The sequence below is a fragment of the Gossypium hirsutum genome, chromosome D02 (genome assembly GCF_007990345.1).
Source record: "Gossypium hirsutum isolate 1008001.06 chromosome D02, Gossypium_hirsutum_v2.1, whole genome shotgun sequence".
NCBI classification, from domain to species: domain Eukaryota; kingdom Viridiplantae; phylum Streptophyta; class Magnoliopsida; order Malvales; family Malvaceae; genus Gossypium; species Gossypium hirsutum.
In genome coordinates, this window is record NC_053438.1 from 53,020,499 (window position 1) to 53,032,673 (window position 12,175).

Consider the following 12,175-nt stretch of genomic DNA (forward strand, 5'->3'; position numbering starts at 1 on the left):
AAATTCCAAAAGAAATTCAAGTATTTAAAGATGAAAATAATAAAATGAAAATAGTAAAATAATAAAATAGTAAAATGAAAATAGTAAAATAATTGAATAAATTTGTCAAGAACCATAGACATAAAATAGATTGACCAAGTAGAAAAACGTAATTCAATTCGAATTAAATTCATTTTTAACTCGTGAAGTTTTTGAACCAATAGTCTAAACATCTAAAGGTGTAAAGTCAATGGGGGTAAAAATGATAGTCTGGTAAATACAAAGTCTTAACATTGATTATAAAAAGATATAATTTTTTTTTGTAGTGGATACAATAACTTTTAAATATCTTTTCAGTCTGATGATCCAATAAAATTTGACATGTGTCTAATAGTTATTGTTACAGCCTTTTATATAAATAATTATATTGTGAAGTTTATTTAAAATCCTTGAAGGATTTAGAATGCTAAAAGCATATAGAAATTCTTGTGAAATTGTTCAATATGTTTAAATAAATATTTATCTTAATTGAAATGATGTGGACCTATGTATTTTTATAAAATGATCAAGATCAAAGTTTGCTATGATTATTGTTGGAACTCCTGGAGATTCGTCCCCACTCATGGCTATTAGAAGAATGATGATTAATGCTTAGCATATCCGTTCAAGTGATAATTTGAAAAGTTAGTATTCAAGCTTAAAATGTATATAGAATCTTAGATATCATATGATGTTCAACAAAATTTTGTCCCACTGAGTTTGAAGCAACAAGTTATGCGTATTATAGATATGTGTACCCTTTTCATTCATTAAGAAACTTTTTCTTTCAAAGGTTTTTATCTTGTTAAAGTTTTAACGAAACATATTATCTATCAATGAGTATTCAAAGAAAAGTGCTATAAATATATTTATTACATAAAGTGGATGTACATTAGAATAAGATGTTGGTTCAACTTTAAGACTCAGATGTCTATTAAGAAGATGTATAACTCTTAATGTTTATAAATACAAACTTTAAATATTATGAATAAATTATTATCTTATTTCTTTTTCCTTTTATTTTATTGCAGTTTGCTTATAATTCCAACGGTAGTAATTTGACAAGTATTTAGTTTATTGGTGGTACATTTTTGTTTGTGAGGAATTGAATTGAACCCAACAACAGTAGTCTTAGAGAAAGTGTTGTTAATGCTGATGTCCAATTAAAAAAACAAAAAAAAAACCATAAAAGATGTAACAGAGCAGATGGAAAGGCAGGTGTTTGCTAATAATAACCATAAAATTTTTATTACTTTCAACTCATAGGACATTAATTTTCAACTAGCAACCATAACCTTCAATCACTAACAGAAACACAGTATGGTGATGTGAAAACTACGATTATCCAACTTTCTTATTGTACATTGCCATAAAAATAGAAGAGTCTAATATTGCATAATAGTCTTACATTAAAAGCTACAAAGTATTATGTATATATATATCCTCTTACAGCTTATAGAAATTTGTCAAAGTTTTCCCATCCAGTTCCTTGGTGAAGAACCTTCTCATGTAGTCATTATATATAAACTGACGATAGTGGGCTGGTTTCTCTGGTGAAGTAAGTTCAGCAAATGGTCCATATAAGGCTTCCCTGGCACTTGGGTTGAAGAAAACAGCGATCGATACTCGGGCTTCTTCGGAAGGATTTGCCAGCACTCTGTGCTCCACACTTTTATACTCATCATTCGACATTATCTGGAAATTGCCGCAAAGCACCACCATTCGTAGCAACAAATAAAATCATTAGCAGTTCCAATAATTACAAAGACAACAATATTTCAACTTCTATTAGGCTCATATTTTACTTTTAGTAGAATGCATATTCACCCGGCTTGATTCAGACGAGAAGCTACATTGATTTAATCTTATAGCTAAGTTGATTTTTCTCACTTACAGGCTGATTGCCCTAGGGTTAGATGCATGTAAAATTTATCACAAACCATTCTTCTGCAAATATTGTAGTAGAAAATATAAAGATCAAACTCAGCTCGACCACAAGATTAAATTGAATGGAATCACAAAAAGGATGGTTCTATATTTTATGTTGAAATATAATTTTTTAATATTTTTATTGATTTCTTGAATTTCTATAAGTTTTCATGATTTTTTTTGGGTTTTAATATTTTTTACAATTTTTTATTAAAAAGTAATAAAAATTAAAAGTTTTCAATTTATTAAAATTTGAAAGGGCAATGCTTCAATCAGATGTTGGGAGGGTAAGAAACATCAATTCTCCAAGTTGAAAGCAGAACTAACTGCTACCATTCTATCCAATGGAACTTCAATAATGTAAAATTTATTCTCTAATGTTGTAATTTAGGCTTTCAGCCTCTAAAAGGCCTTACCTGAAGAATATCTGCAATGTTTATAACAAGAGCTCCATGAACAGGCTTGACATCCACCCACTCCCCTTCATGCTTAATCTGCAGCCCACCAGTGTGATCCTGCAGCAACAAAGTTAACACTCCCGGATCTGTATGTGATGCGATGCCCACAGTCAGATCAGGCTGGGGGCAGCATGGATAGTAGTGCCCAACCATTACTCTTGCATCCAAACATGTAGTATTCTTGATGGTATCCTTATCCAATCCCAGCCCTTCCGACAATAACCCCATCAGCTGCTCTCCTAATGTTGTCGAATGTAAGTTCCATTGAACCACTTCGTCTCTACAAACCTCCGGAATGTGCTCAAGCTCCGGGAGAGTAGGTCCTAGTCTTATCTGGAGTGTATCCCTATCATTTCACCCAAAATTTTCAATTTTCAATGTGTGAATCCTATCCAGAATTATTTTGGTCAAAATTGGGTTTGTTTTGCTCTTTAATTTTGCTTGAATCTCTTCTAAAAAATACCTAATTTTCAATCAAAGCCAAACACTATCATCTACTATTGATACGAATATATCAATCAAAATTGGGAGGAAAAGATAACCCAATTCCACAAAACACAAATGGATAAGATACCTCCAGCTAGCCGCTTTAGAGTGGAACAAGTCAACGTTGGAAATGAAGGATACACCGGTTCCGGCGTCACGACGGTAGAACCTGGCCTTGACGTCGGTGGGCAGCTCATGGAAGGCTCTGATGGAAGCGATCATACGGTCAAGAACCTGGACGGGAATTCCATGGTTTACAATCTGAAAGAACCCAAATGATCGAGATGCAGCGGCTACTTGCTCCACGACCGTCGAACGGGTCCCCGAGAGGTCGATGGTGGGTATGGCAACCGACTTGGGTTTGGGTTTGAGGTCGGATAAAGTTTCGGGTGGGTGAACGAAGATGCGAGGGATAGTGGTGAGACCAGAATCGACTAGCCCTTTTACTCCGATTTTTGAGTCATCGAATCTTTTTACTTCTTCGGCTCTATCGTACTGGTTTCCGGAATCCACAGTTGTCGCCATTCTTTTTCTTCAGCTAACAAATGAAGTGAAGCTGTGGGAAGGAAGATTTGTAACTTAAGAACTAAGTTTATAAAATAGCAATTAGCAAGATACATCTCCACGCTATTGTACTTGCCTGCCCCACGTACCTTGTCTTTTCTTTCAAACTTTCCATCCTGGGTCACACCAACTATATTAGGACTACACATGAAACATGATATATTGCTAAATTAAAATATTTCTTACAGTATTTTGAGGCTAAAATTATAAAAATGTAATTTTAAAAAATAAATCTTATAAAAAAATAAAATTAAAGGAAGCAAAATTTCAAAGGAAAAAAAGTACCATAGATATTTATATATCTATATTATTTTTTGCTTTTTTCTATTTTTATGAATGTTTCCTTCTTTGAATTTTATGCATGTTTTTTTAAAAATAATTTGAATTTCTTTTGGGTCAAATAGTCCATATATGCCAAAAACAAAAAGTTTATTAGTTAAATAGGTCGATTTTTTGAAAATTTAGAGAAATAATTCGTTTTTAAAGAGAGAACATGAAACTGCGCCCAACTAGATGCGATTTCCTTTTAAGTTGCAATTTTTGACTTTTTTTGATACAATTGGTTTTTTTTGTTTGATGGTTAAATGTTAGTAGTTTTGTCGTTGAGTTCTAGGTTCAATTCCTCTCCTACTCACATTTGTATTTTTAATTTTATGTTGTTTTGAACCTTTTTTTTTATTTTTAATATACTAACTTCTTTAGTTAAATGGTTAAATAATAATTTTATCCTTGAAACCCAGGTTCAATTCTCCTTTTCTAAACACATTTGTAATTTTTATTTCATGTTGTTTCAAGCTTTTTTATTTTATTTTTAATTAATAAATATATTGTTTTCAAAATTTTTTATTTTAATTCATCTTTTTAAATAATAACTCTTTTACTCATAAAATCAAATAATTATTAAAATTATTATTATTTTTAGTAAATATAATTTTTATATGTGTGATATTTATTTTTCAATTCATATTATGAGTGTAGTAAATTTTAGTATTATATTTTTGTACGGGTAATTAAAATATTTCACATATAAACATAATGATATTTGAAATAACTAATTGAAATATTTCACTTATAAAAATATTTGAAATGTCATACACATAATGTAGATAAAAACAATGATATTTTAAATATTTTACATATAAAAATAATAATTATATTTGAAATAAATTTTTTATTTTATAATATTAGAAATCACCATACCCACAATATACATGCATTTGACATATAAATATTATATATCAAAAAATTTAGTTGATGTTTATATTATATATAAATGAGTTATAATTTCAAATATTTTTAACATAATGATAAATGATATTTATTATTTGATTTTATGAATAACAGAGTTATTAATTAAAAATATTTAAAAAGATTAATTAAAATAAAAAATTAAAAATAATATATTTATTAATTAAAAATAAAAATTACAAATATATTTAGAAAAGGGAAATTGAACTTGGATCTTAAGGATGAAATTATTATATTTAAACATTTAACTAAGGAAGTTGATATATTAAAAATATTAATTAAAAATAATAATAATAATAAAACTTAAAACAACATGAAATAAAAAATACTAATGTGAGTGGGAGAGAAATCAAACTTAGGACTTAAGAACAAAACCACTAACATTTAACCATTTGACCAAAAAAATTGATTGCATTAAAATAGTCAAAAATTACAACTTAAAGGGAAAACGCGTCCAATTGGGCGTGCTTTCTTGCCAACTGGCAGAAAGCTGCTCAGCTAGACGTACTTTCATACACTCTCTAAAAACAGTCTATTTCTCTAAATTTTGTTAGCATATATAACTAATTTAGCGTTTTCTTTTTGCTACTTTTTTTTTTAAAATTTATTTCGAAAAAAATAAAGTGATATGGCATGTTATAAGCGTGCCGTAATAACATTTTTTAATGGATCTAAGTCTTGGAATAATAGATATAACATTTAGAAACTTTAGGTACTAAAGTGAAGTAAATTAAAATTTTTAGGTATCAAAGTAATAATTTTGTTATAATTTTGGGGTTAAGTTGTGGGTTAACCTAAAAAGATAAATTATTTTTAAGCATAATGATATATTTAGCCTTTAATGTTTATATTTTTTTGTCAATTTGACCCTTATTCAATTTTTAGCTAAATTTAGTCATTCACCTTTTAAAAAGTAGTAAAATAATTTTTTTTGTTGAAATGTTGATTGGAACATTAATTTTTTAATGATGTTGGCATGGTAACTTGTGTAACAATTCACATGTGCTTCATACTGACATAGCACTATTTATTTTGTATGTCACGTTAGCAAATAATTTAAAATTTACAAAAATATTAAAAAATAATAAAACAACTCAAAATAAAAAATATAAAAAACTCATAAAAATTCAAAAAATTAGCATGAAATACATGTGAATTGTCATACGACTTGCCATATCTAAAAATTTCACATTTTAGTCAGTGTTTTCATTTAAAAAATAATAATTTGACTCTTTTTAAAAAAAATTAATAGTCAATTTTAACTGATTTTAAAAAAGATAAGGATGAAATTTAAGTAAAAAATAATAATAAAGATTAAATTGAGAAAGAATGTAAATATTAAGAGTATGCCTATTTTTATAAAAGTTAAATCACATAATTAGTGTAATGTTATTTTGTGGATTAAAGTTGAGCAGTATAGTAAAAAGTTGATTGTAGTCCTACTGCATTGTTTTAATAAAATGAACTTTAACCCATTTTTAAAAATAATAATTGATATAATTGGTAATAAAAACAATAAACATCTCCTGTTTCATGTTTTGATTTGAAGTGGTAATAAAATAAAAATATGAAAAGCCTCGCATGGTGGGGCAGTATCCACAAAATCAAGAAACATTTCCTTTTTATAATTTTGTGTTATATATTATTAGAGATTATTATAATCATTTCTTTTATGTTTATATTAAGAAATATTTATTTTAATTTAAATAATGTATTCAAAGTTTATACTATTTTTGGATTTTCGAATGATGAGTTTATTTCCAACCATCATTTTCAGATATTATGTTTTTTTTTTTGGTTCACAAAAAAGGAAGATGCGTATCCAACTCACTTTTGTTGCTTCCAAAAACATATGTTCTTTTTTTGGTGCTCCCAAAATTTTCTAGATTTCTAACCCTAAAACACTAACCTAAAATAATATTAGAGCATAAAAAAAGAGTGTCATTTTGTTGGATTTTTTTAATCCAAGTACAGTTTTTCTAAACCAGTAAGAATATCTGGAAAACGGTGTTTTATATATATATATATTTTTAAATTATAAAAAAGTTGTTTTAAATCATTTTTAATAATCTCATTTTACAGATTCTATTCTTAAAATTACAGAATTTTAAAAAGATTATAAACATGTTTTTTTTTTTATATTTTAAACTTAATAGTTTTTGATACATCCGTTGTTTAAAGTATCATCATATAAATTACTATTTTTTTTAAAACAACATTATTTTATGCAATTTTTTTAAAATACTACTTCAAAATAACTTCATAATATTATTTAAATAATATATAAATGGTCGATTGAGTCTTAATTCGATTGGTATAAGCATTGTTGTTAATACAAGAGAATGTGGGTTCGAGTGCATTGAAACGCATTATCTTCCTATTTATGGGTTGGGGAGGAGCTATGTTCTAGGCATTAATTATGTCAACAAAAGCATATATGATTAGAACCTATAATGAAATTGTTCAACTGAGTCAAGACTTTTAAATAAATACATAATCCGTTTTAATGCTTATACCTTATATAAAATCAATATTTAAAAAAAATAAAACTTTTATATTTCAAACATAATTTTTAACTATTTTTAAATAATGTTTAAATATTTTAAACCAATATTAACTTTATTTCAAAAATACTAATAAGTTTGTGTTAATAATGTAATTTTTTTATTCAAAAACTACTCCACACTTGAAAAGAAATGTTGTTTTTTATATAAAGAAATTAATTTGAAGTTTAAAAATATTTAAAACTAATTTTAACTAAATTACTGATATATATATATAATGTTAATACTTCTTAAATTACAATATTACTGTTCAAAAGATTAATTTAATTATTTTACAAATGCATTACACTGTTAAACGTATAATTCTGTTTAAAAAAAATATATGCAATCACTATTAAATGCTTTTTAAAAAAATTATAAACCCCGGATTATTTTTGGTATATGTAAATTTAAATTTTTTTTTAATCGGACATATTTTATTTGATTTCATTTAAAAAAATAAATATTTCTATTTAAGTTTTTGAGGGTTAATTTTAACATACGTCTTTAAATTATGGCTCGAATTCTCTAATTGACTCATAGTAAGTAATTGCATTTTATCAATACGGTGATTCCCTCAGCTTAGTTATTAGCTTGAGTATTAAATACAAGCTCAAATTTGAAGTGGGTCATGTTTAAAAACACGCATATTTATTAGACAATTTAGATATATAATACTTAAAAGAAAAACCTCGTTTTTTTTCATATATTAAAGTTCTCATGTGATAGATGTACACATATTTACGAAAATATTTTATTAACATTTTGGAATAACGTGAAAGAAGAGAAGAGGATTGAGTTCATTTTTCTTTGATGCTAAAGTAAAAAAGATGATTGTAAAAACATTGTGGTGTTGTTGAGCAAAATGGAGAGAAGAAGAGAGTTTTGGGTTGGAAAGTACTACAAAGACATTTGTTGGAGTTTATGGAACAAATTTAAACGTCCACGGCAAATGTTCTGGTTGAGATAAGCCCAGGCCCATTCTTTTACCTAATAATTGCCACAATTTTGTACTTTAGTAGTACTCTTATTTGTACCAAAAAAAGAAGAAGAAGAGTATAGTCTTCTAAAAATGATTGTTCAAAATCAATTTAAATAATTTTGCACAATATTTGTGGTCATTAATATAGATTTTTTTTAGATTTTAAAAATTAATAAATTTCTATATCTAATCATCTTAAACTTAAATTAAATAATAAAAATGTTAAGATAAATAACATAAATGTTAAAATTAATCAAATATTTGAAAATAATTTTTAATCAAAATTAGATATACATAGATTGATGGTGCATGTTTAAATATTTTAATTTTATTTAATTTTATGCAAATATTAAGATAAATATGATTTATCTTTATATTTGAAATTCAAACTTTGAACTATATTTTAAGGATAAATAAAAATATTATTTAAATTAAATTTTTTATAACTTTTTAACTATTATTTCTTGAGTAATTAAATTATAATGATAATTTTTAATATATATAATGATAAGAAATTTAAATAAATGGGGATTTATAAAAAAAATTAATGAGACGTTTTGTATAAATTAAAAATAATAATAGTTCATTAATAATACTTCAACTTCTCATTGTAAATCAGATTTATAAATTTAAGTATTGAAACTAAAAAATAAAGTAATTAATACATGCATGTATAAGTTTAATCATTATATTTAATAGTTTGTAATTTTATACACTTTAACTTGTACGGTAATTATATCATGATTGTAAATATAAATACATGCATGTATAAACTATTCATAAACACTAATATATTTAATGTCCAATAACACTATAATGCTTTTTTATTTTACAATACAAACATATTTATAAAAAAAAATTGATTGTAATATATGATGTGATATGAATTTAAACAAATTAAACTTAAGAATGAAGGGATTGAGAAGAAAATACAACCCAAAGTTTCCAAGAATTGTTCTTCCCCCCCCCCTTTTACTATTTTTTTCTCTCATTTTTTATCTTCTTTTCTATTAAAAAAGAAGAAGCTAAAAGCGCTCTTCTTTTAACCCTAACACTTCTTTAGTTCCTTGTCACCACCTCCTTATTCTAACAATCTAAGAGACACATTAGAATAAGGAGGTGGCGGCGATGAACTAAAGAGGTGTTAGGGTTTGCTTGTTTCCCTTTAAATTGAATATGACCTTTGTTTTCTTGAATCTAACCCGAATTTCTCCAAATCTAAAGTTAAAGCCGTGAATTGTCGCTCATTCAGTCTCCATTAATGTCCATTTAACCGACTTAAGTTTAAGCTATGTCACTTCTCTCCTCGGTGGCTATTTCTTCACCGCTCATATTGTCGAGTAAAGCCCTAAAACATCGCGAAATAGTTCTCCAAAACCAACATTGTTTCTATTTGTGGTCAGTCTTCTTCAAGATATACTTTAGCATTGTCTCCATCGGAGAAAAGGTTGCCCACTTCTTCTTGTTCTTCTTCTAGGTAAATACCCAATTGCTCACCTAACTTTTATGGTGCTTTCATTTTGGTCACAAAAAAAATCCTTGCAATTCCGCCACCTCCATTAAAGAACACTTTCATTTTATTTACCCAGACATTAAATCTCTAACGACAGTTGACTATACATGCCACACAATATTTACACTTTCATTATGGTCATCCAACTTTTAGATTGTTTTCATTTTGGTCACCCCAAATATATCTTCTTTATTTTAAGTGCTGATATGGGTAAATATTTAAAGATTAAAATAAAAAGTGGTAGAAACTAAAACAATACAATAAAAAAATATCAAAGTGTACTTGTTTACCCCCATTCAGAAAGTTTTATATTTCTTTCTTTTTTTTTCAATCTTGAGAATTTAAATCTCAAAATATCAAAATCAATTAAATAAATTGTTGAAAAAAAAATATCTCTTGATAGCTCAACAGATTTGTTTCTACAATATTGAAACTAATTAATTTAATCTTCTTCTAAAATTTAAAATTTTATTTTATGTTTCTAGATTATCATTAATGAAATCAACTTAAATAATCTTTAATAATTGTCCACAAACCTAAATTTCTTTTGATTATATGGTTGTTAGCTCGATCAATTAACCAAAATAGCCAAAAAGGGGTGATGTGGCCTTTTAAAAATTTGTGGAAGTAAAAGAACAAATATGAAACAATGAACACAAGAATTTAGAGTGGTTCAGCTCCAATTGCTTACTCCACTACATTGACTTTTGACAACTAAGGATTTTCCCAAATTCTCTAATTTGATGAACCATTGAAGATAAGGTTTAACCTTACAACTCCCCTAAGATTTCTACCCAAATCTTAAGATACAAACTCTCTCAAAAGAGAAAATAAAAAAAACAAACAAAAAAAAATCATTACAAGATTAGGATGCTTGCCGATTAAGCACTAACACAAAGAAAACACTTGAGATGATAGAAAACTATAAATGCTCACACGTGGATACACTTGAGATTTGGATGTTTGCCAATTTAAGCACAAAGGTTGATAGGATGAATTTTTATTTTTTATCTTTTTTCTCTATTTTGTTGTTGTTGAACCCTTAGAAGTTGGTATTAATAATCCCAAATTGATTTCCAACAGTTGTGGTTGTTGTAGAATTGAATAGAGTCGTTGGGGATGCAAAAACCAGCTCATTCATGTCACCTTCAAAAACAGTTATTAATACCTTTTGATGGGTATCAATACTTATGGAATCTAATGTTCAATTTAGTGACCATCGGCCCTTTTTCACATAGATATCTGGAGGAATTTATCGATACTTGATTAAAGATATAGATACTTTTTTTTTGGTATCAATACTCGGGTAATTTCTTGTATAATTTTCAAAATATTGAACCTTAAAACGATATCAATACCAGAGGAGGGTATCGATAAATTTTTTATAGGTATCGATACTTAATTGCAAGTATCGATACTTAAAACTTTTTCTCAATTTTCCCTCAAATTCAGAATGCCAATTTTGTATCGATACTAGAAAAGGTTTCGATAAAAATATGACAATATCAATACTTAATGATAAGTATCGATATTTTTACTTTTCACAAAAATTCCAGAATGGCAATTTCGTATCGATACTAGGCATGGGTATCAATAAAAATGTATAGGTATTAATACTTAATTATAAGTATTGATACTTTTCATTTTTTCTCAAAATTTATGAACTTCAAAGCTTAAAACAATTTTGTAAGTGTTAGGGAGCAATTTTTCACTTGTTTTAAAAAATGTTTGAAAGGTTTTTGAAGTCCAAAATATTTTTTAAGTGTTCAAAGTAATTTTCAAAGCATTTGAAGATAGATTTTTATTTTGAGCTTCATAAAGTTTTGTTCAAAAATAATTTTTATTCAAAAACATTATCTTTATTATATCAAAATATTTTATCAAATAAAACTTAGTTTAACAATCTCTCCTTTTTTTATATGACAAAATATTTTGGTAAATTTGTTTTTGAATGGGATACTCGGCTTTCTAAAATTCAATTTCAATTAAATGCTCGTTTTTCTTTTTGAAAAACTGGTCACAAAATTGTTAAGATTAAAGAGATATTATCAACCAATTTACCTTTCTTTCTCCCCTTATTTTGTTATATAAAAAATAAACAAATAAAGCTTAAGAGGAAAAGGAAGTGGTTAGTTCAATGATATATAAGCAATTAAGGACAAAGATTTAACTTGAAATATGATAATCAACAAAAAAGTATCTTAGCATGCTAGATAAGCATGAAAGTGTAGTCACATAGAAATAGGAGATAAGTCATATGAGTCAAAGTATGGAATGAAAATGCATTAAAATGTGAAATGTAGCCTAATCATCTTGAGGTGATTGTGGTGGAGGGAATTGAGACATAATATAAGCTATATGCCCCTCCATCAAAGTCATGATAGCATCTAAGCCTCTAATGTCATATCTCAGGGAGCCAATTGCTTCAAGTATA

The 12,175-nt window shown here is 26.9% G+C and overlaps 1 protein-coding gene across 1 annotated transcript; it reads right to left on the reverse strand.

Annotated features, from left to right (window-relative positions):
- Window positions 1-1,239: 1,239 nt before the first annotated feature.
- On the reverse strand, window positions 1,240-3,589 carry LOC107909927 (1-aminocyclopropane-1-carboxylate oxidase homolog 4). The gene is made up of 3 exons (XM_041088795.1): window positions 2,980-3,589; window positions 2,364-2,751; window positions 1,240-1,713 (listed from the first exon to the last, which is right to left on the reverse strand). The coding sequence occupies exons 1-3, from the start codon at window positions 3,414-3,416 to the stop codon at window positions 1,465-1,467; spliced, it is 1,074 nt and encodes a 357-aa protein (XP_040944729.1). The 5' UTR covers window positions 3,417-3,589; the 3' UTR covers window positions 1,240-1,464.
- Between the last annotated feature and the right edge of the window lie 8,586 nt (window positions 3,590-12,175).

Coding starts and splice junctions, on each gene's coding strand:
- LOC107909927 (XM_041088795.1), bottom strand. CDS start 3,416: ATGGCGACAACTGTGGATTCCGGAAACCAGTACGATAGAGCCGAAGAA. Junction 2,752..2,979: donor TCTAAAGCGGCTAGCTGGAG/GTATCTTATCCA, acceptor GTGAAATGATAG/GGATACACTCCAGATAAGAC. Junction 1,714..2,363: donor ACATTGCAGATATTCTTCAG/GTAAGGCCTTTT, acceptor GGCAATTTCCAG/ATAATGTCGAATGATGAGTA.